The sequence below is a fragment of the Taudactylus pleione genome, unplaced genomic scaffold, assembly GCF_031769625.1.
Source record: "Taudactylus pleione unplaced genomic scaffold, aTauple2 ptg000092l, whole genome shotgun sequence".
Lineage (NCBI taxonomy): Eukaryota > Metazoa > Chordata > Amphibia > Anura > Myobatrachidae > Taudactylus > Taudactylus pleione.
Window position 1 is genome coordinate 7,228,308 of NW_028284494.1, and position 25,155 is coordinate 7,253,462.

General features: G+C 47.1%; 1 protein-coding gene across 3 annotated transcripts in view; it reads left to right on the forward strand.

Moving 5' to 3' along the window:
* DHX29 (DExH-box helicase 29) overlaps positions 1-25,155 on the forward strand; it is a 67,937-nt gene that overhangs the window by 40,635 nt on the left and 2,147 nt on the right. For all 3 annotated transcript variants that reach the window (XM_088469414.1, XM_088469415.1, XM_088469416.1), the window contains exons 16-27: positions 1,430-1,574; positions 2,239-2,359; positions 4,733-4,817; positions 5,518-5,606; positions 5,880-6,008; positions 6,235-6,310; positions 13,086-13,310; positions 13,487-13,623; positions 14,913-15,003; positions 19,683-19,991; positions 20,284-20,415; positions 21,896-21,992. In XM_088469414.1, coding sequence (XP_088325540.1) covers positions 1,430-1,574; positions 2,239-2,359; positions 4,733-4,817; positions 5,518-5,606; positions 5,880-6,008; positions 6,235-6,310; positions 13,086-13,310; positions 13,487-13,623; positions 14,913-15,003; positions 19,683-19,991; positions 20,284-20,415; positions 21,896-21,992 — 1,636 coding nt within the window. The remainder of the gene's footprint in view (positions 1-1,429; positions 1,575-2,238; positions 2,360-4,732; positions 4,818-5,517; positions 5,607-5,879; positions 6,009-6,234; positions 6,311-13,085; positions 13,311-13,486; positions 13,624-14,912; positions 15,004-19,682; positions 19,992-20,283; positions 20,416-21,895; positions 21,993-25,155) is intronic.

Genomic DNA, 25,155 nt, shown 5'->3' on the forward strand with positions numbered 1-25,155 from the left:
TTTCTTCTACTCCTCCCTCACTCAGCTGCTACATTATTTTCTCCTCTACCACCAGTTTTCACCTCTTTTCTCCATCCATAGTCCCTTCTACGTTCTACCCCTCCTTCCCCTCCTCTGTCTCTCTTCATCACATATAAGTCTCTCAACTGCATCTCCCACAACTCCAGTATTATTCACTACTCTTCCACCATGGTCCTGCTGCACCACCACTAAACCCTGCACCCTCTCTTTTCTCCAAGATACCTATCCTTCTCCCCCCCCAAACCACACTAAACCTCCACCTTACCCATCACCTGCTGTCACCCTTCCTCATTCAGAAGCCAGCCACATAACCCCACACTCCTTATCCCTCTTCTCTAGATCAATATCACCTCCACACTACATCAACCCTAATAATCTCATTCTCCTCTCGCCTCTTAACTCTGTCCCTCTCTCCTGTTCCCTCTGGAAAGCCAGTTTTGTCTATAATAAAGTGGTTTCCGTTCATGAGCACTTCATCTGCAATGCCTTGATTCTCCTCGCCATCACCAAACCCTGGATTTACCCCTCTGACACCACTGCTCCTGCCAAATTCCTCCATCACTTGGCTTCCTGGCTTTTAATCTTCAACTGTGCCCTCAAGACCCATTTCTTCCTCAATGCTTTCCAGCGCTCATCCTAACCCACTACTCTATGCTCCTTCCTCACTATCTAGCCCATCTGTGTCACCCCTGTTTGTCTGACCCTCCCCTCAGAATGTAAGCTCTCACGAGCAGGGCCCTCTTTCCTCAAGTGCTTCTTCTTGCCTTACTTTTACTTTCATGTACAATGGTGCCTAAAACTGCTTACTGACACCCTGCTGCTTATTTAGGTGTTATGCAGCATTGTTTATAAATCATGTACTTGTCCTGCATTGTCTGCATTGTTAATAACTGTTGTCTTGTGTGCTCATTTGTTTTTGTACTTTGTAAGGCGCTGCGGAACCCTTGCGGCGCCATATAAATAAAGGATAATAATAATAATAATTGTCAAGTTTATAATTTGATTGTTTACGCTGTATTGTAAATTTCCTTGGTAAAACATTTACTGAGTTCAGCATGGTAACAGGGCGGCAGTGTACCCTGTGCCGTCTCCGCCTCTAAACTCGCAACATTATGCCTGTGGGGCAAGGCTACTGGATCTGGGAAGTAGAGCGCTACTGGGAAGTATAGCACTGCCCAGAGCATCCTCCAGACGGCTCTGTAGTATCACAAGTCCCATGCAGGTGACGTGGGGCAGTGACGGTGCCGCCCTGGTTGCCCTGCACAATGTGCGACGGCACAGGTCGCACATCCCTAGTTATGCCTTTGCTTCAGTTCAATAAAGAACCACAATCTTTCTTTTTGCTAATCAATAAAACTAATAATGACTATTGCTGTTTAAAAAAAACAAAAACTGATTTGACTTGTAGGAGTACATCCCCGCTCAGTCGGGTTCTGTGATGGAGGTAAACCCGTGTTATCAGAGGTATAGCGCCCGGACGCGTCACGCTGTTCTGTACATGAACCCCAACAGAATAAACCTGGACCTGGTTCTGGAGTTACTGGTGTTTTTGGGTAGGTTATTAGTTTATGGTCTGTCCCATTTACTGCAAATTTACTGTCATCAATAGTCTATCACAAGTCTGCAAAGTTTTCATAGAATCATGTATGTTCGATATTCTTTGTATGTATGTGTTATATGAGCATGTATGTATAATGAAAAGAGGACTTTACTTAACAACTAACTAAACAATGGATTATATTGTCATGTTTCAGTCTCTTAGAGAAGGGGTGGGGAACCTTTTTTCATCCGAGGGCCATTTAAATATATATAACATTATTCGAGGGCCCGGTGCAGACCACGCTCCCTCCATGTGGTGTTACACAGGGGCGGGACCACAATCGCCGGTGAATACAGCAATGCCCGGAGCATCCTCGGAATGCTACGGGGAGCTGTGAGGGCAGCAGTGTGACCGTCTGACACATCCTAAGGATGCTGCAGGGTGCCAATATAGGCATCCTGCTGGCCAGATGAGTCTAGCAGAAAAAAGCTCAGAGGGCAAAACCAAATGATTCCGGGGGCCTTATATGGCCCCGGGCCTGAGGTTCCCCACCCCTATCTTAGAGCTTTAAACTTTGCCCAAATCTTTGTCACTCTTCAAATCCAAATCTGAATTAGCTAATGAAGAATTGGCCACTTAAAAATTTCAGATAATATATTTCCCTTTTCTCTCTCCAGACAAAAGTCCACTGTACAGGAATATAGAGGGAGCTGTGCTGATCTTCTTACCCGGCCTGGCGGATATACAGCAGCTCTATGACCTCCTGTCCTCTGATAAGAGGTTCCATGACAGGAGAAGGTAGTGGTTCATTTTGTGCATTTGTTTATTCTTTGTAATTAATATATTACTTGGTAGTTGTAAGTAGGCTGTTCATTTATTTTTTTTTTCTTTCTTCCTCGGCAACATAGATTGGATCTTAGCCCAACCCCTAGCTGCCAGCTTAGTCCTGCCCCTTCCCTGATTGGCCAACCGCCAGTTATTTACCACAACAGGGATGGCCATCGATGGGTGCAATCATCAGTAGTTCACCATCAATGGTTTCCACCCATCGAGGTTAACCACTAATGGCACCATCAATGATGACCATCGATGGTTAACCCACCAATGGCCATCCCTAATGACCACAGATGGCTTAACTATTACCTCAGTCTTTGGTTTACCCACCTGTGCTGAATCAGTGATATCCCTAATGTCTGGACTGTGAGCGGGTCATGATGACCAGGTTTGGGAAACACCGGGTGAGGGCTAATGGGGACATGAGAGTACACAATCCTGAGGTAGGTAACCGGGTCATAGTTACATTAATATATATAGAGAAACGAGTTTTAGAAAGGTTAGTTATGATCTTACACATAGGAATAAATATGAGACATTGGCTGAATTTGTGAACTTTAATTCAGGAGCAGCATTTCTGCAGCAGGGTACTCTCACTTGTAGCTTGTCAGGATGGGAAAAGGAGTGTAGTGATGGTCAGAGGGCGTAATTATTATCACAGTAAATGCCAAACAGTTTCCTGTCTCCAGGTTGGTTTGGTTCAAACATTGAATAGATTGTTAGGCAACGTGGGTCTAGGACTCTTTACTTCTTAGCATCAATGTCCAGGTTAGAGGTAGACTGACATCGTCCAATATGACTTCAGGGAATTAGGCTGTAAATAAGTTCCAAGGACCTCGAGAAAGTTTTACATTTTGAATGTACTACCTGTGCCATCTGCTATACAGCCGGAGGTTAGTAAGTGGCTAATACATTGGTTGAAATGCCATCTCGGCTACAGGCTTCACACTGGGACAGGGAGGATAGATTGTTTGATGGTTGTAGCATATTTTTGTATTAGAAGTTTAGTGACTGGTGGTGAAGATAGAATCAGTGAGCCAGACAGTGTAGCTGATAAACAGGGTCTAGGGCCTGATTACAAGATTTATGTTATAGCAGTTCTAATCTCTCACGGATCGCAGTTGCTAAAATATGCTAATGCCTTCCAAATCATAGCCGCCCACTGCTGCCTGCTCATATCCGTCTGACGACGTGCAACAGCGTAAACATCGGTAACATCGGCACAGATCGTGCAGTTACGCAGCATGTAAGACGAGTTTGACCAGCCGCAAACACTGCAGCTCTCCTGACTCGCAAAGAGCTGTAAAGGAGATCGCAATGGACAATTTATGCACGCCTGGCGTTTAAACGGCAGACACACCAGCGTTTTTTCAACCACCTCCCCGTTACCACCCCCAAACGCTGACTACTTGTCTCCCACTTATGCTCTGTACAAGCGCAACCACAATGAAATCACTGCGCGTGCGCACTGTGGCTTTTGCCGCATGCGCAATGGCAAACGATCGCTCGATCTGCGTAAATTTCGGCTTTGCGAATATTGCTGTGACAGGCCCTTAGTCAGGAAGTACGTTGTAGTGGTTAGAGGAGGCGACTAGTGTAAAATGAAAAGGGGCAGAACAAATATTAAATGTATGGTAATAAATGCTAGGCGTTTTCCAAACGTAATAGGTGAACTAGAATGATTAATGTTGTAAGAGATTTATGGTATATTGGGTAGAAGTGAGACTTAGCCTGATGAAAACTATGCCTCGCCAGCAAAGCTCATGACCGCAAAGATCCCCCCAATGTGCTTTATGGGAAAAAGAGCCCTAGGAAAAGTATCAGCCATAATTTCCAGGTCTTCATTACAGAGGTGGTTACTGGGAATGCTGATTTCAGGCCGTACTTACTGTTTTGCATAGCCACGCCCAGCTATGTGCATGGCACCACCCCTCTGGCTTTTGTATTGGTCTCCTAATTTACAACAAAATTATAATATATAAGGTTAGTTGTTCTATAATATTTCTCATTAGTAGTTCAGTAATACATTGAATTATAAGTGATCTGTAGAAGAAATGCAAAATCAAATATAAATATATCTGGAAGGTTAAAGAGTATAAAATGTGACCTATGTTTTATTTTCCCATCCCTAATGTGGTTTTGACCTGGGGTGAAAGTGCAAATTTCTGTATTATATGTTTGTTCCCTCCGATCACCGGAATTCTGTATATTTGGAGTTGTCATTATATGTTTAGTCCTCTGTTTGCCGACATTGATGTACATGTTTGTCTGCAACATATCAGAGGAGTACAAACTGCGAGGGATTGTGTGACATGGGGCACTGGTTTCTTGTTCCAGGTACAAGCTGATAGCTCTACATTCAATCCTTTCCAGTCAGGATCAGGCTGAAGCATTTGTCCTGCCTCCAGCTGGAACCAGAAAGGTAGGGATGGGACTCGAGGCAGCAAATTACACATAGGATGAAATCATTCCTGCATCCTTGGTGTTCTTATGAAAGGTTTCACACCTGACCACATGTAATGTAAATCATCTTCATTTTACCATGAATTAATCAGTACAGTAATGCTTTATAGATTGCAACAATATTTGGGGTGGAGGTGGAGGGCATCCAGCCATAGGATTCTGTATTGGAGGTCGACACTCACTGTGATTATTCCACAGCTGATGTTAATGACTGTATAACAAGGAGCGCTAATTAACATCAGCTGTGGAATATTCAAAGGAGTATATCAGAATTACTCGGTAGGATTTGCATTACTATTTATTGTCTATCCTAATAAGGAGAAACATATTTATACATATTTCTATCATTTATAAGCGCCTGAATATTAATAATTGAATAATATTCACTATGATTATGTCAACCTCACAATGCTGGTGTCAGGATCCTGACACAGGTGTAATGATACTTTACACCCATGCGGGTGTTATAGCTTTAAACATGCCTTTAAGAGGTCTGCTTAAGCTTATAACCCCTAAAAATGCTCTAATTACCATTACACTCGTGTCAGGATCCCGACACCATCATTGTAAGGTCAACGTACTCACTGTGGATAAAGTGACTGACCGACCTCCTGATCGTATCCGCAGCCACATTGTATAAAGGCTTTCTCTATTTGCAGATTGTGCTGGCCACAAACATTGCTGAGACAGGCATAACAATCCCAGATGTGGTGTTTGTCATAGATGCTGGAAGAACAAAGGAAAACAGGTGATCTGTGCTGACCCGTGTGCTGTTTGGTCTCTTTTGTGTTATTTGTTTTGTTCTGTATGATACCTTCCCCGTCCAGCACTGCAGAACTTGTGTCACCTTATAAATAAACGTCATTGATAATGCCGAAATGCTGAAACTAATTTCCGCTTAGGTTCTATAATGTGCTGATATGTGACCTATGCTATGACAGGCCAAAGCACAGTTTCCATTTGACCCTTCGATTATTACATGTTTAATAAATACTTTATGCTTTGTTGTTGTTTCTGATAGATATCATGAGAGCAGTCAGATGAGTTCCCTGGTGGAAACATTTATAAGCAAAGCCAGCGCCCTGCAGCGGCAGGGGAGGGCTGGACGCGTCCGAGACGGGTACTGCTTCCGACTCTACCCCAAAGAAAGGTGAATGGTTTGCTCTGGATATGCTGCACTGCTGGGTCTGGGGAATGACTCCTATTGATTGGGGAGAACTCAATGATGACTTTAATATGAAAATTTGAAGTGAATAGCTCAGCTGGTTAGTTATAGTTAGTGTATACTCTTGCCCCTTTTGCGCTTGTTTTGTTGGGGTTCCTACTGGTTTCCAGTTATAGGTCCCATTTCACGTTTACTGTTTTTTTATTCACAGATTTACCAGTTTTATGGAGTACTCTGTTCCCGAAATATTACGAGTGCCTTTAGAAGAGCTGTGTCTGCACATCATGGTGAGGTTAAGCATATTACTGATCCAATGGAACAGACTCTGCAGACACAGAACATATTTTGAAATGTATAGTTGAAAATCAGTCTTATCACCCAGCTCATGAAAAACTCATATGAACTTGTACAAAATAAGTCATACTGTTCCCTCATATAGGAATTAAATATAGGATTTCTACTTCAGGGTCCACAGGGTTGACCTTGGGGTATAGGTTGGGAACCAAATCCGGGCACCACGCAGTTAAAGCTTTTAGCTCCCAGGATGCACTTGGGTCCACTCTCCCTATAACCCCGCCCCCCAGCCAGAGGCACCTCAGTTTAAGTTGGTGCCCGGCCGGAGTCGGGTCACCGTTACTGCAGGGGGGCTGCTTAGCAGCCCCTAAGCTTAAAATTTATTTTAAAGAGTTTTATTTTATTTTTTACTACTCTTCAGAGCGGCAGCATCAGACTGTCCAATGGACGTCTAAGCTGCCGCTCCTACACCCCGCCGGCGCTGCGACGCCAGTACAGATCTGGGGATCGCAGCGGGACCCCAGAGTCTGTACTAGCCGGGCTCTGGAGGAATCCCTGGGCTGCTGCCGGATCGACGGGTACAGGTAAGTCGCGTGGTCACCGCTTGTGACCCACGTGTACATGCAGCCTTATGCCTCCGGTCTCTGGGGACAGACCGGAGGCGCTAGCGGTGGCGGCGGGCTCCCCCTCCATGGAGGCATACCCCGCGTGTCCACAGCCCACCAGGGATTATAGCGGCAGCGGGAGCCGGCATCCCGGGGGGTTAATTGCTAGCCAGGGGAGGAAGCCTTCCCTGTCTAGCGGCTCCTCCCCTCAGCTCAACGCGCCTTTCAATACTACAGTCTGGCGTCGCTGAGCTGCTTCCTCCGCGGGCCACGCTTCTTCTGAGGTCTCCAGTGGCCATTTTCTCTCTGTGGTGCTGCAGAACTCCTAGGATGTCAGTGAGCCCAGTCCCCCTGCGTACCTGGCCATTTTGGGTGAGTGTACACAGCGCTATAGCCTTCCCAGACACTGAATCTGGGCAGTTGAATGTAGCGACGTTGTGCGGTATATTATATGTCATGCAAATGTATGTATATATATTTTTCTGCATTGTATGTGACTTATGCTAGTGCTGACTGTCTGCTTATATCTATCCCTTTTCTTTATCTGCCCTAATACAGGTGTACCTGGGTTGGTTCTGAGACCTCACATATATACTTGTTAATATTTGTGAGGTTTGTCACATACTGTTGCGTGCTGCACGTTGCCATATTTTAGTTGGAACTGTGAGTTGCATACGCTGATAATGGGTCCCTGCAGCTAATCTTAGCGTCAGTCAGGACCGGTATGGCGCTGCTTAATATTTCCGTCAAGATAGTCAGATATATCTGACCAGGAGATTGCACACGATACTGCACCCATTATTGCTATCCTGCAAGTCATAGCCTGCAGGTAGTAGTGCGGAGGATTTTAACTCAGAAAGGTTTAGGTATGCGGCACTATCTGGTGCCGGGCCCCTTGCACGACCCCCTTAAAGGGCGGTTTATTTCTCAGGATCCTCTCCTTTGAGGATCGCCGGGCGGGCCCCATTGTCGTCACTCGCTTGGAGTTACTTCACCATACTGCCCTTTTGAACTCGGGGTATCTCGCAATTTCTTGCAATTTACCCCTGTGCAGCAGACTATCGCTCCCCGCCAGGGTTTTTCACAGTACATGAATTACCGATACCACATCGGTCTGTCATTCCCCTTGCAGGGATTACCACAACGGCCACCCTGGTGGATGTCGTTTTCTACGACATACTAATTGGCGTGATATACGCCCTGTGGTTACTTCCCAGTGGCTCTGCCGTGAACTGGATGGTGTATTCGGCTCTTTCCCTCTCACATGGGGGGAGCCGATTTCAGGTATTATTATCCCTGCTTTGGGGCTGGTAGCCAGGTTCATTCTGGATATAGAGAATGTCGATCCTGCACCTGTATCATACATCTCCCGTTTTCTGCCCAGCGGGTGGATCTCATAGTGGGAGTCTGGCTGTCGCCAGATACGAGGAGTCACAAAGGCCTCCTGTTTCCCATTCCCTGAGGGTCCTCACAAGTAATGGAAATCCCCTTCTGGGATGGATTTGTATGGTAATCGTCGGGTTACGGGCATTAATACGCCTCCCATCCCGGCCTGGACGGATTTTACGGATCCGTAGGTGGTAACTTTGCCTGAAATCAATGTACTCGTTTTCAGGGCCTGTTGCCCGTCCTACCATGGCCATCGCATGGTGATGCTTTGGTGACGTTTTTCCCCTCCAACACATCTGGGGTTCAAATATCTTTTGCCGCTCACATAAAATGTGCAGTGGTCATATGTGGGATTACCTACATTGGATGCCGGGCTTCTAACTTTCAGGTTTTTAGCTGCGACTATATCCGCCGCAATACCCTATGGCTGCGTTATGGGAAAGCAGAGGTGCAGACTCCTTACATGGGGGAGATCTTGTTTGGTCCTGACCTTGACAGGATTGTTGCATCATTGGCAGTATCACTTATGGAGAGATACCGTCTTTAGCTACTCCCACTACATTCGGACTAACTCTGTTAAGTCTTTTTGTCCTCAGGGTCAGCCTAAAGGCCTGTTTTTTCCTAGGCTGTTGGCCTCCATGGGGGCCACCATATCCAGTACCGAGCAGTCCTGGACTTCCGGACGACCCTTTTTCTACACCTGAGGATAAACCTTCAGCCTGACGGGACAGGTCTACATTTGGGGAATTCCAGAGTGAGGTACTGATTCTCAACGGCCTCTCATTGCTCAGGCGGCCTCCTCACAGGCATTGTTACACGGGCCCTTCTTCAGACCCGATCAGGGCCTTACAATCCCAGAAAGCTATACATTCTTTGCGGTAAGCAGAGCTATTTCGGCCAACCTCACTATCTCAGTGAGGGACTGGTTGTTCTACTTTCTTTCTGGGGCAGTGACCGACTGGTCCTCATTTGCCTATACTCTGTCTCAAATCCCTGAATCAGATTCCAAGGGTGCCTGGACTCTGAGTATTCAGGATACGTACCTACGGGTACATACAGAGCCCTCTCATCAGCATGGGTTCAGGTTTGCTGTGCCACAGTAACACTTGTAAGTTTTGGGCTCTGCCTTTTGGGACTGTCCTCAACTCCATCGGGGTTTACCAGCTTTATGAATTTTCTGACAGTTCACCTGTTCAGTGTATCCGAATGCTCCTTTCTCTGGACGGTCTCCTGCTTTTAGCAGGATCACCAAGGTACTTTACCGCCAGGTCAGGATAACCGTGGCTTCTTCTGGGCACAGATAATTAGTCAACAGAGAAAAAGTCCTCCCTGCATCCCTCACAGGGTTTTCTTCATCTGGGAGCACTGCTGGATTCTCAGAATCTGAGAATTTTTCTGGCGTAAGACAAGATCTCTACTCTTCAACTTGGAGTGTGCGGATATCTATGCAGTCGACATATGTCATTACTCTTTGTGATGCGCGGTCTACCAGAGTGTCTACCTTTTGGTAGGGTGGAATGTGCTCAGTTCCATTCCAGGCCTTGCCATAATTGACTCTTCTCCAGATGGATCGAGTTTTTTCCATCGGATCGCTGTTCGAACGATGATACTTTCTCCGGAGGCGAGTTGGTCCCTGTCCGGGTGGCTATGGCCATCTCGTCCAGGGTATTCTTTGCTACAGACAGTGTCTGGTCCGCATTCGTTTCGGGGCAGTTGGACGTCTGTCGCTTCTGCCCTGCCACTTGTTGCTACTTTAGGCTGTCTTGGGCCTTCACTCTGGCCTAACCCATATGTCACGGTAAACCTGAATAGGTTCAGTCCGACAGAGTCACAACAGTGGCTTCCATCTAGGCAACACTGGTAGTTGGGTGGCAATGTCAGGAATGTCATACATTCTGACATAGTCCAAGGGTCTTCTCCTGGCCAACTCTGTAGTGTTTATTCCCGGAGCTCTCCATTGGGAAGCGGGCTTCCTCAGCCGTCACGACGTGCATCCCGGGGACTAGTCTCTTCTCCAAGAGAGGTTTCAACTCCTGGTGAGCGGAGGGGGCCTCCCTGAGGGGATTGATCCTCATGGCCTTCTGACTCTATCACACATTACCGGTGTTACAGTCCAGCTCTAGGAGTACTGAAGCTACCTTCAGTGACTTTTTGTCAGTGAAGTGGTCCTTCCACTTTGTGTACCTGTGTCCTCCGGTCTCCCTTCTTCCTCGAGGTCTTCGGAGGTTTAATTCGAGACGGAGGGGCTTTCCTTCTGGGGGCTCTAGTTCGTCCCAGACATCACTGGTACTAAGATTTTCGGAGTCTCCTCATCGATGCTCCGTTCCTACTGCTTCACTATCTGGACCTGTTGTCTCAGGGTCCTTGTTTTTCCCTGGACCTGGATCGTTTGTCTTTGACTGCGCCCCTACTGTGGTCCTAGGGCTTCCCTGGCTCTGTCTTCATTGAGATGTTTAGAGCAGATAGGCCAGACTTTGCTGGGATCTGCCACGGACTGTGGCATACATAATTCTTATGGTATTGTACCTGTCGATACGATCCTCCGGTGTCCAGGATTTCCAGATATTCTGGCATTCCTTCCGGCTGGCTTGGGTTTCACCCTTGGCCTGGCCTTCCTGACAGTGCGGATCTCTACACTGTCGGTATGGTTAAGATATGGAATTGCTCCACTCTGGTATCCAGTTCATCCTTTGGAGTATTTTCTGGATTATGCCTTCACTTGTCCTTCCTAGGGACTCCTGGGGAGTTAGAAGTGGTTCTTTGTTCCCTCCGGGGACAGTCAATGGAACCGCTGGTTGTGATAGCCATTACATGGTCTATTGTTTAAGCTCTCTCTCTCTCAGGGTGTTTATATCAACCAGGAGAGTGTCTGAATTGGGAGCGTTCTCGTGTGGCTCCCTCTTCTGGAGGGCATCATGTCAGGGTGTGAGTTGCTCTCGCCCTGTGTTTCTTCTTAGAGTGGTTTTTAGGTTCCATATTATTCTGGAACTTATGGTACGGCATTCAGTCCCCAGTCCTCTCGGCTGGTGTGGCCTCATTGCCTGTGGTCCGGCCTCTTTGGCTTTATGTGATCCGTTCAAGTTCCTTATGGTAATCGGACTCCTTATTGGTGGTCTGCGGTTTCTGGTTTTCACAGGAAACGATGGCCGGCCTATAATGAAATGTTGGCTGGATGGCCTCGTATGTCTTCCTCAGGGGCCTACCCATGGGTGGGCATTTCTGTCGTTGAGGCTTGTTTTTTCTAGGGCCATGTAACCCTCGTGGGCGGCTCGTTGTGGCGCCTCGGCTGTTTTGCCTTATTAGGTGTCCACGTGGTCTTCTGTCCATACCTTTTTAAGGTTCTAGGCATTGGTTTCCTTTGCCTCTCAGGACGCTTCCTTTTTGGCGACTAATTCTCCTTTCAGCACAGGAGCGTCCCCACCCTTGGTTGAAATGCTTTGGGACATCCCCAAGGTCAACCCTGTGGACCCCCTATGGACCCTGAAGTAGAAAACAAGAGATATGGTAAGAACTTACCTCTGTTATCTCTTTTTCTACGAAGTCCATAGGGTCCACAGGGCGCCCGCCCTGACGCACCTGGCTTCATATGGGCTGTGTTACTGGTCACCGGTTTCCCGTCTCCTTTTCTGTGAGTATGGTTCTAGAGTGTTCCAGTTTTCTCTCTCTTTTTCTCTCCTCTGGCCTTTGGCTACTTACAAACTGAGGTGCCTCTGGCTGGGGGGCGGGGTATAGGGAGAGTGGACCCAAGTGCATCCTGGGAGCTAAAAGCTTTAACTGCGTGGTGCCCGGATTTGGTTCCCAACCTATACCCCAAGGTCAACCCTGTGGACCCTATGGACTTCGTACAAACAGAGGTAACAAAGGTAAGTTCTTACCATATCTCTTGTTTTATTGCGGCCATAGAAAATCACATCTGCAAATGTAGCCTTTAAGTACAAGTAAAGCCACTATTTCTATTGATGGAGTCATACACAGTCAGGGCCAATGATGTCACAGCAGCTTACATAACTGAATTCTCAGCTTTTTCACCTTTACTTTATCCCAAGAGGACTCTGGCCCTCATTCAGAGGCGGTCGCAAGAAGCGATCGCTCTCTCTGAATGAGGGCGGGCGCTTCTTTTTTTTTTGTGCGGCCTCCTGGTCGCTAGCTAAACTGTGGGTTACCACCCACAGCTTAGCGATCGACCAGGTTGATCGGGGCTTGCGACGAGACCCTAAGGTTGGGTCTCGGCAACCGCGAGCCCCAGGGAGCTTCCTGCTCTGATCGAGCAGGAAACTCCCCACTGACATCACTGCTGATGTCAGTGCGGCCGCCCACAAAACTGCAAGCCTTCCGTCAGGAACGCCTCCATTTGTGTAACCCCCCCCCGCCCCACCTACAAAATGGGGCGAGCTGTCGATCAACATCGACAGCCGCCCCTTTTGTAGTGAGCTCCGGAGCGAGAGAGTTTCTCTCTCGCTCCGGGGCTTGCGCACAAGCAGTGCGGCCGCTGCGCATGTGCAGGACCAAAACATCGAGCCGGTTGCGAGCGCTCAGCGCTTTCGACTGACTCTGAATGAGGTCCTCTGTCCTAATGTAGTGAGAGGAAGCTTTCTGGAATGGCATAGGGAGGTGAACACTTTTTATAGAGCTAGTTGTCTGTGTCTTATTAATGCTGGACAATGCATGTTACCTTCATGGTTCATATTTTAATTCCTTTAACTGTTTGATGTAACTTTCTGCTTGCATATTATGTTTTGTTAATATTTAATGCGTTTTCATGTCTCCTGACTAGAAGTGTGACCTTGGCTCTCCAGAGGAGTTCCTAACTAAAGCGTTAGACCCTCCACAACTCCAAGTGATCAGCAATGCAATGAATCTGCTGAGAAAGATTGGGGCCTGTGAGCTCACTCAGCCCAAGCTCACACCCTTGGGCCAGCATCTTGCCGCCCTGCCTGTCAACGTGAAGATTGGAAAGATGCTCATCTTCGGTGCTATCTTTGGCTGTCTGGACGTTGTAGTAAGTGCACATATGTGGTTGTTTCTCTTTATTACCTGGTCATGGAAGATTTAGTTATAGAAACAACCGCTGCTACAATTGTCATTGCAAGTAGGGCTATGAAGAGACGTATATTGTATTACATGGTAACTGGGGACAGATATAATCACACAGTATGATTACTCCACTGGTAACAGGCAACTCTGGCTGCCACCATGACTGAGAAGTCTCCGTTTGTAACTCCTATCGGAAGAAAAGACGAGGCGGACTTGGCAAAATCTTCCATGGCACTGGCAAACTCTGATCACCTGACCATCTTCAGCGCCTATATGGGGTGAGACACATGAACAGAGGATTTAATAAATGATTTTGGGATTTATTCGTAGAACATGTGGTACATTATGTAGACAAAAGTGATTGGACACCCTCACGCAAGTGAAATGCATACCATTGCACACGAGTTCCAAATGGCCACTAATGTGGCGGTTTTGACAAGAACACTACGTAGGTAGGCCCTTGCACTTGCAGTTCTATGGAAACCGCAAATGTTTTTATCAGGATGACAATGCCACCTGTCATGATTCCAGGGCGACGGGTGCGTTCTATGCCCACTCGACCTTCTTCAGTGTCACAGTTGGTCACTGTACGTAAGGCGGAATGGGAAAACATACCGCCTGCTGTTGTCCAGGAACTTGTGGACAGTTTGCCAAGAAGAGTGTCTGCATTAATCACTGCACATGGTGGACCTACAAAGTACTGACGACAATAAAAGCTCATTGATCTATTGCTGTCAGTGTCCAATCACTTTTGTCTACATAGTGTATATGGGGATGCAGTTCAATTACCGGCGTCCGGAATGCTGGCTGACGGAATCCCGATGCTGGAAACCCGCCCTGGTACTGAAGATAGGCATCTAAATCCCGATGCCTATCTTAGCCAGACGCCGAAATCCCGCCGGCCGGTATCCCGAACGAAGGTAAGCGGGGAATCGTAGCATGCAACTGCAGGGGGGAGAGTTAGGTTTAGGCACCCCCTGGGAGGACAGGGTTAGGCACCCCCTGGGGAGTGTAAGGGTTAGGCTAGGGGGAGGGGGGTTAGGGTTAGGCACCACCGGGGGGAGGTTAGGGTTAGGCACCCCTCCCCAGGAGTGTTAGGTTTAGGGTGCAGGGAGGGGGGGTTGGGTTTAGGCACCCCCAGGGGGTCTTAGGGTTAGGCAGCACCCCAGGAGTTTTAGGGTTAGGCACCACTAATAGAGGGGAGGGTTAGGCTACTTACCTGCCCCAGTCGGGATCTTCATGCTTCGGCCTTCCGACGTCGTTTTTTCATCCGCCTCCAGTATATGTTATATGTGTTAAGATTTAGATTACTCTGTAACTTTTTTTATTATTATTGTTTTTCTTGAATATAAGACATTTTGTTTGATGTTAAACTACATACAGTGTCCTAATTTAGGAAATTCAAACATATATGGCATTGTTATCATAAATAGATTTCAGCTGTGCCACATAGTTGACAAATCATTAAGGAATATTGCACAATGCTGTCATATTATTACCAAATGTTGCATAACAAGATAGTGATCTACAAAATGAGTAATGTTACATCCTAATGTCCTCTCCACAGATGGAAGCTGAGCCGGGAAGAAGGATACAGCTCAGAGATAAGTTATTGTCGGAAGAACTTCCTTAACAGAAAGTCCCTCCTCACTATAGAGGTACAGCTACATGGTGTCTCTTCCAAAATGTTTTTAGTTTCAAGTGGCGGAAACACACTGTAATCCATATCGGCCAATCAGACGTTTGCCTGTGTGACAGGGATAGTTGGGACTTGTGATTCCACAGTAGCTAGAAAAAGATATTAGTTTCCTTCATCTGCTACAGATGGATCAAAGCTTTCTCTTTCTTCCAATCTGGGGGACACTGGACCATGGGTTGTTCGAGGGGAGTGTAGGAGCTGGCACTTTTTAGACTAATATACCTTTAAGAGATAGCTCTTAGCTCTTTTCTTTTGCAACCCTTGGTTGTCATTGTGTTTTAAGTACCCATGGAAGCTGCGTTGCAGCCCTGTACCTGGAGTGACTTTTCTGGGGGGGGTTTGTAAACTTAATTTTTTTCTCAATCATCCATTTAAGGGATACTTCTGTACATTGAGGTGTAGAGGGCGTTTGTGCTGGAGCAGGGTACAAAAGAACTGCAACTTTATGATCCCTAAGCTTCTCCCCTCTATACCCCTCCACTGGAAATAATCAGTTTTTTACTTTGTACCAATGGGTCGGGGCACATTTTTATCTTCCGACTAGGGGCCTGATTCAGACCCACTCACGAGCGGCTGTCCGCTCGCAAGTGGGTCGATGGTGTGCACTGCGCATGCGCACGACGGAGGGAGCTCCGTCGTGCGCATGCGCGAGACGCGACGAGCGAAGGACTTTCCTTCGCTCGTTGTGTCTGATCAAAGGGGGCGTGCTGTCGATGTTGATTGACAGCATGCCCCCTTTGGTGGGCGTGCCTCCCAGACGGGGGCGTTCCCAAGGGAACGCCTACCGTCAGAAGCCGGCCCCACTGACATCACTAGTGATGTCAGTGGGAGTGATTTTGGCTCTGATAGAGCCAAAATCACTCCGGGCCTTGCGGTTGAGAAACTCAACCGCAGGCTCCGGCTCGCAGTGGCGATGGTCGCGATGGTCAAGACCATCGCGACCATCAACCTGCACGCTCGTATAGGCTGTGGGTGGTGACCCACAGCTATACGAGCGTCCAGGAGGACGCTCCATAATTATGGAGGTGGGCCCTGATTCAGAGCGAGCGCTCTGGTCAGAGCGTCCGGCTCTGAATCAGGGCCTAGGTCTTTTTATTTTTGCCCATTCATAGAGTGTACAGGCGTTCAATAGAACGCCTGGAATGAGACCGCAGGCTCTGGCACTATTTAGCAGCCGTTCTGCTGACATAGCTGTCCATCTCTCGGCAGTTCTGGTCATCCAGCCCATAGATGAAATGGGTCCGGGAACCAGTGGCAGATGGCGGCACCCAGACTCATGGCAGTCCCAGTCATCCCACAGATATGGCGGGGACGGTACAACTTTGCAGTCCGCAGGAGCAGCTGGCATTTCCTTCTTATGCAAAAAGAAAGCCCGTATAGGCTGTTGCGTTGAATAGTCTGCTGTTATCCAATATGAGGAAAAAGGTGGGATCTAAGAAAAGGTAAGCTCACACATATAAAGGGACTCCTCGCTCCAAGGCTGCTGGGACTAAGGGCTCGATCCAGACCCGCTCGCTAGATGTGTTCGCATGCAGCCAAAGTATGCAAATCCCGCAATCGCATGGCAAGGCATTAGCACGCCCACTATGTCTTAGTGTGTGATCGCGGTGAGTTTTTAGACGCCTACCAGCCTGATATAAGACTCCCACTGTCCCATGTCATCTCCAGGAAGTGTATGCAATTATCGGTACCATCGAGTACTATCGGAAGTGAACACAGCACTTGTGGTCGACCGTAGCCTACCGCAAGCACTGCCAGTGCTTCAGTGTGTAAAACAACTATGTGACGTGTACAATGATGCTGCGTCTTAATTATGCACACCTCTGAAACGGCGTTAAGACGCTCAGGCACGCCTGCGTTCGCAACACCACTCCCCCGTTTCTATCGACCATCCCCTGTCACCACAATAAACGGCTCGTCCTGTCACTCATTCTAGCGAGCGGTCTATGTGCAGCGAGCGAACACTTCCCAATCGCATGGAATAGTTTGTGCACTGCGATGCATGCGCAGATTACAAACATCAGCAAGGTGCAATTTTTTTACATATACAAAATGTAAGACCAAACTTCCAAATGTAAGTTCGGAGCCAGATGCCCTATGTGCAGTATGTGAATCTGCAGCACAGGGTGTGCGTGCACCCAAGTTGTTAACAGCTGACCTGGTTGAACCAATGTGAGCTAAGTCTTTGGCAAAATCCATTGCAGTATCGACTAAAAGAGCTATGCCCTCAGAGGTGCAACTCCCCCACTAGTTTCTCGTCAGATTTACCAGTTGCGCGATGTTCTTCCCAGTAGCCTATATCCCCTAATGCTACAGGGTCTATATATCAGGAGCCATCTTGGATGAAAAACTTAGAAAAAGCTGTCTAAGGTTTAATTAAAGTGTCTTCATCAACGCACAAGTTGATAGACACCAATCCTAGTAACTTGCGGAAACATGGGAAGTGAAGATAAATTGCGACAATGAAAAAGGTACAACGGAGGTTAGGAGTATGCAGTTCCAACTTTTGGAACTCAACCAATAAGTTCCTAAAAGATAGCGAGATCAAACTGGGGAAGGGGTTTTCTCTAACCTTTAGTCACAAGAAGCATGGGTTGTTTTACCAAAAAAATAGGAAAACAAATATACTGTACACTGCTTGAGTCCAAAAACATAAACTCATGATAAATGCTCACCGATTCTGGAATGTAATCAAGCCTTGGGTAATACTGCACCATTGCCCGCCGGTGATTGCAGATTGTACTGGTGGCGTTCACACTTTCTGGTAGGTGTTCCTTCGGATATTCAGGAAGGGTTACGCGTATGGTGAATCAGGCCAAATAAATCCTTCAAGATCGTATTCACCCTTTATAAATGTGTTATTCGCCTCGGACACTCATTTATAATCCCGATGTCCGTCAGTTTAATAGTAATGGAATAGAGTCCTGTTATCTCATCAAAGAGAGGTATAAGGAATAATCTAGAGTACCAGGGTGTACCTAGAAAACATACTGTCTACTTTTGGATAGTCCTCTCAATTTAAGAAGAAACAATATATATGAAAATGTATTCAAAGGTGAAAATACGTCAACCTAAAAGCATAAAATAATTGCTATTAAAATCTAAGCATTAAAATACAGCCAAAAATACTAAAAGCAAAAAACAAAATGTTATGGGATAGATAATAAGGAATGCAGAGGTGAATGGGAAATTTTTATATATATATATTATATATACAAATGTTGGTAATGGCTCTGAGTCCAAATATAGTCAGATTAGTATATCAATAATCCTTGACGTCTGCACTCCCAAGTTTTCACTGGTGGCTGCTTTATCTCCCAAGAACTGTTGTTCCGACAGTGTGTATTCCTATAAAGATAAAGAGTGGAGAAAAGAGCGCCTCCTAGTGCAGTAATTTCAAAACAATTTGTATCCACCACCAGGTGCAATCACCTCTATGTAGATGGAGGTGTACCTTTGTAAGTGGAAACATCACTTAACAATAGAAGTTCATGACGTTCTGCAGTCAGACGCCTTGAGGAAGGCGTCTGACTGCAGAACATCATGAACTTCTATTGTTTATCATGATGAACTTGTGAGAACGGGGTGTATACAGGATCCTGATACGGTGGATTATTCAATTGTGCTGGCATATAAGTGGTGTTTCCACTTACAAAGGTACACCTCCATCTACATAGAGGTGATTGCACCTGGTGGTGGATACAAATTGTTTTGAAATTACTGCACTAGGAGGCGCTCTTTTCTCCACTCTTTATCTTTATATATATATATATATATATATATATATATATATACATATAATATATATATATATCTGTATCTGCGATAAGCGTTGCAGCTATTCTGAGGTTACTATTATATACACACAGCAATAGGTAATATTGGATGAATGAAGAGACTACAATGGCTTGGCTGCTATATGCTCCCAGTGGATAGACCTGGTTATGAGCATTATCTTGTGTGCTATAGTGAATTCTTCTGAGAGGTGCGTCTATATGCGGGTGTATTGGGAGCACTCTTTGCTGAATGCTGGCACGCCGCTCTGTTCTGCATGACAGAAAAGTAGATTTCATGTTGTGGAACAAGATTTTTAAATGCACATTTGTGAGGGTGTTAGTGCAGTCTGCAAGGCTTGTGCACCCAACCCTTCCTCCTTCCCCACAATAGGACTTGACCTTTCCAAATGATCGGAGGTGACAGAGGTCTGGTCTTATCTTATACTTCCAATGGAATGGCATTTTCACCTTACACCTCTTCACTGTATACGGAAAAGCACAGTAATGGATGAAATTTGACCACTGTAATTAAAACATTTCACTCTACAATAGTGACACAGGTAGTAAAGCTGGTCACAGGTCCTCCCGCTCTCATGACTTATTAACGTCTTGGCCCTGCCATATATTAGAGGTCACAGAGGAGTTTCTTTACAAGAATAGAAATACCAAAGAACATGACAGAGTGCTGCTATACAGGTTATGGGAATCAGAGAGTTCTATACGGGGACATCACACGTCATCTGCGGTCTGTGCTTCAATATGGTCATTTGTAAGATTACTCTAATATATAAATGTTGGCAGTCTACACGCCTGCACCACGAGTATAAAAGGTTTTCAGTATGGTCATCTTCTATTTTTTAAGGATGTGAAACAGGAGTTAATCCGATTGGTGAGAGCAGCCGGCTTTGAGTGTTCCAGATCGGCGGCCTCCATTGCTCTTGGTGTAAATAGTGACAGGAGAGCCCCTTCTGCAGAGGAGACCGCTCTCCTCAAGGCTGTGTTGACAGCTGGTCTGTATGACAACGTCGGTAAGATCCTGTTTACAAAGTCGGTGGATATCTCCGAGAAGTTGGCATGCATGGTGGAGACGGCACAGGGTAAAGCACAAGTACACCCATCCTCTGTGAACAGAGACCTGCAAACCTATGGCTGGCTGCTTTACCAGGAGAAGGTGAGGCCAGTGGTAATGTCTTGTCTAATGCCCTAACCACAAATCTGAATGCAGCACTCAAGAAAGTTGACAACCAGTAAGGATTATTAATGCGACGAGTGACTTACCTGGTGTGTGTGTGCCAGGCTATTTATTTCCTCCTTCCCAGGATATATGTGACATTCTCACCCATACAATGATATCACTGAACATAGAACATCCTATATATGTGTTCTTATTGTTCTATTACATTGTACCATTACTGTGCAGTTTCAAACATTCCCGCATTACAGTCATATTGTGCTTTTTACAGGTGAAATATTCAAAGATCTTCCTCAGAGAAACAACCCTGGTCTCTCCCTTTCCAGTACTCTTGTTTGGAGGCGATATAGCTGTACAGCACCGAGAACGTCTCCTGACTGTAGATGAGTGGATCCAGTTCCAGGTACAGACGTGTGTTGATAAATCTTGGTACTGCCTGTGAAGTCCGTTCAGTTTGCAGCTAAACATTACTGGGGTTTTGACTTCTTTTGACTGGGTGACAAAAGGAAATCGCTCGAATGGCGCTGGACGTCTAGCAAATCTAGATTTTAGCAATATGAGGAAAGCTCACCAGCGGAGTACCCAAATGATTATCTTGGTGACATTACTAATAGTATCGAAGATAAAGTAGAATAGCTCCCAGCATAGGTGGTAGAGGCTAATACAGCATGGGATAAGCAATAAAGGTTCATTCTGAAAAAAGGGCAAGAATGAAAATGGTCAGTGATGAAAAAAAAAATAGTTGTCTAAACAGGCTGAATGGTTCTTATCTGACATCACATGTTATACTTCAGAGACATGCCTCCTTATTAATACAGGGAATGGAGGGGTTAAATTATGATGGACAACCTGACAAACTGGGAAAAGGCACCTTCCCAAGGACCTAATTAGTATCTACAGATATATTACAGGACAATGCAACAATTTTATACCCAATAATAAGGTGCCATCAACTGTGACCAACCTATAAAAGGATTTTTTGCTGTGAGGACCGTTAGACCAAGGAGTTATTTGCTGAATCGGGTATTATGTATTGCTAATTCACTGAATAGTTTAAAAAAAATTATTGTATCTCTTTCTTACAAGAAACAGCAGCAAACAAATGAAACAGTTGGGGCGATTAAGCCAGACAATTAGTTTTGATGCAGTTTCTGAGGGTCAGGAAGGAATTTGATTTTCCTTTCTGTGAGGTTAGATTGGCAGAAGCCTCGCTAAGGCAGAACCTATAAAAGGAGGAACCCGAGGGGCTTTTTTCCCTCAAATGCTTTCCGTGTGTGTAATGGCTCCATATATGTTCCAAATGATCACACAGGTTAACATAGGAAGATGAACATTTTATTTGTAATATAACACACATTTGTAATATTGTAACTGGTTCCAGGGGCAAATGTGTGTGTATACACATACAGTACATACATATATTCATATATACACACACACACACACATACGTCAGACATACATTACACGCACACACATATATACACTCACACATGTACATTACAAACAAACTTACCTTGCAGCAGATCTGATCGGTACAGGACCTAGCGGGCTGGCACCATGTAATTAGGCCTCTCACTGCAAAATGCCGCGATTCACGGGTCAATAGGGAGGAGGGTGAGGCCAAATGACTAGATTCTAATGAAATTGTGTCATATTGGCTCCGCCTCTTCCATATTGGCTCGCGAATCGCGGCAATTTGCTGCAAGGGGGTGGGGCTTAAGAACATGGTGCCTGCACTCCAGTCTGTCAGGGGGAAGTTTTTGGGTACTCCGAAACCTCCCCTGCGTGCGCTACTGGGTTCTTCCACAGATATATTCATGTAGATTTAGGGATGAGCGCTGTGATACAATTTGATGACCTTTATGCTGTATTTCTACACAGGCCCCTGTGAAGATCGCAGTCATTTTTAAGGAGCTGCGTGTTTTAATTGAGTCTGTTCTAAAGACAAAGCTGCAAAACCCAAAGATGTCTCTTGAAGGTAGGTGTTTTCTGTAGCTGCAAGCCTTACGGTCGTTTCCATATGGAATTTTATTTTACTCTAAATCAAATCACAATTTGTATGTGACCGTAGATTTCCCACACTGCAGTAATTACAGCAAATTCACCAAACGTTGTTGACTTAGGGCTGATGCAGAATTTCAGTGCAATTACACCAAAAGCCGCAGACATAAAATACTTTTACTAAAAAGCAGCAATTGCCAACATTTGCAAAGTGGCAGCTGTCTCTAGTTACATGTGGTTCTGCACCAGCAGCATACGCTCCAGATTTACGGCCATCATATATTTACTATAATGTTTTAACCCTTTATTTTGCTTGCTATTAGGTTTTAAGAGAACTTAAGAAGTCTCTCTAATACAGCAGATATAACGCTCCATCTCATGTATGGCAAAACATAGCTAAAACACGCTCACAAAAACGTAATACATGCACGAGAAACTAGCATTCACAATCAGCCAATCACAAGTAGTTTTCTAGTTCTAGCGACCATCAATTTGCACCTATAACTCGCAAATAATACGAAGAGGACAGGCGTATATTTGTCTCCGTGCTCTCTCTGCTAGTCTGCAGCTGTTCACAAATAATTCCTGAAACTTTTATTTTCTACTTCAGGGTCCATAGGGTATCCACAGGATACCTTGGGGTATAGGTGTGACGTCAGTCGCAGGGCACCAAAGAGTTAAGCTTTCAGCCTCCCAGGATGCACTAGGTCCCCCTCCTATACCCCGCCCCCGGGCCAAGGCACCCCAGTTTAGTTTGGTGCCCGGCCGGAGTCGGGTGCACCTGTTGGAGTGGGGGCTAGAAGAGCCCCTGAAGCTTATTCTTCATGCAGCTGTGGCTGCACATCTGGATGAACAGCATGGACAGTCAGTCCTGACGTCCATGCTGTCTTCCCTACACTCCGCCGGTACCAGAACGCCGGTACTGATCCGGGGATGCTGGTGGGCGTCTGGGGTCACAGCTAGCGGTGACCCCAGATGCTCCGGACCATGGCCGGATTCAAGGGGGACAGAGGTAAGCAGCGGGGTCCCGCGGTGGGTCCCCGCTGATCACATGGTCCTAAGTCCCCAGGCAGGGGGCTCCCTGGGGACTGGCTGCAGCGTGGAGCCAGGCGACCAACCTGCGCTTCCACTACCCCCTGGGACAGCGGACCGCAGCAGAGCGGTAGCGCTGCGGCGTCCCAGGGGTTAAATGCATGCCAGGGGAGCGCGCCTTCCCTGTCTCACAGCCGGCGCCTCCCCCGCTGCACACAGCCCTCTCTGCATGCTGCCGACTGGTCCTGTGGCAGCGCTCCTCCCCCAGGCCAGCCTCCTCTCTGCTCCTCGGCGGCCATCTTCTCCAGAACGCATGGTGAACGCTGCTGGAAGCGCTGGACGGAAGCATCGTGGTCTGGGTCCCCCCGCATACCTCTCCTCCGCTGTGGTCAGGTCTGTGTATGCAGCGCTGTGTCCTACCAGGCCCTGTGTCTGTGTAGTTGAGTGATCAGCGCTGTTAGTGCAGGAATTGTTATTTTTCTGCATGGTATGTGACTGTGCTAGCGCTGCTGCCTGTAATCTTTTCTTCTCTAAACTGTCAGCTTTATTACTGTCCCTGTTCTTTCTGCTAAAGCCCTTGCGGTGCGGTGCTGCAGGGTGGTCTCTCGCCTATTTAATACTTAATTGGTGAGAGAGGTCACATACGTGGTGCCATCATGTCTGAAAGTGATTTTCCCCTCCGGCTACAGTGTACCACGTGCAAAGTACCGTTAGCGGAGGGGGAGGGTAGCGCGGAGGGCCTTTGCCGGCAGTGTTTGTCCATGGCGCGGCCTATTACGGTTACAGCACCGGTACAGGAGCCGCCCTGGGCTTGTTTCGCTCAGGCGTTAACAGCTTTAGTGGGCCAGTTAGCTCCGCAGCCCGCGTTTACTCCGATGGGTTTGTCCCAGCAGTCTGTGGTGTCGTCACCCATGCAGGGGTTCCCACGACAATTGGTGGTACCCCACAGTCTCCCTATTTCCCCGCTCCCGGGTTCTCAGGAGCCAGCGTGGGTTAACTCCCTGACGAGTTCTGTACAGCACTTGTCGGATGTGTTGCAAGGGGAGTCTGTGATGCGGTCTCATAAAAGGCCGGTGGCGTCTCTGTCCGCTCCTTATGAGGATGACGAAGGGACGTCTGATGATGGGGAGATTCTAGATCCTTACGATCAGGAACCTCTCCATACTAAGGACGCTGATGCTAAGTCCAAAGTATATATTCCTGGACTTATTCGGGCGGTCCGCACAGCCTTGGTGATTGAGGACGAAGTTCCCCCAGCGGCTAAATCTAAGTATGCCTTTTTCAAAGATGTGAAGGGCGATGCCACAGTCTTTCCTCTTTCGGGTCAGTTGGTGGACCATTTAGAGGAGGCGTGGAAACAACCTGGCAAAAGATACCAGCCGCAGAGACGCCTGGCGGTGGCTTATCCGTTCGCGGATAATTATTTTGCGAAGTGGGAATCCCCTCCACAGGTGGATTCTCACGTGACCCGTCTTGTCCGTAGTGCCACATTGCCGATGCCATCCATGTCCTCCCTTAAGGATGCTACGGACCGCAAGGTAGAAATCTGCCTGAAGTCCGCTTATTCCCTTGCAGGGGGGGCAGCACGGCCGGCTATGGCCATTTGCTGGGTTGCCAGAGCGATGGAGCGCTGGGCGGATTCATTAGAGGCTTCTTTTGAATCCGACTGTCCGGCCGATCAGGCGGAGTTGATTGGCAATCTCCGTGATTCGGCCACCTACATCAACGAGGCGGCTCTAGACATTAGTACTCTGGTGTCTAGAATTTCTTCAGCAGCGGTAGCTGCTCGTCGCACCTTGTGGCTGCGATCCTGGAAGGCGGACGCAGATTCCAAGAAAGGTCTGGAAGCGTTGCCGTTTACCGGAGAAGTTCTCTTCGGTCCGGATCTGGATAAGATTGTGGCCACGCTGGCGGCAGCCAAATCTGCCTGTCTCCCGTCGGCCGCTGCTCCTTCTGGTTCGGGACCATCGTCCTTTCGGTCATCTAGGGCCCAGGGCAGGCCCAAACCACAGTCGGTTCCTCGACAGGCTGGCCCTAAGAAATCGGTCAAGCCCCGGAAGCAGGCATGGAGTACCAGACGTCCGGCCCCCAAGCCAGATGGCAAGCCT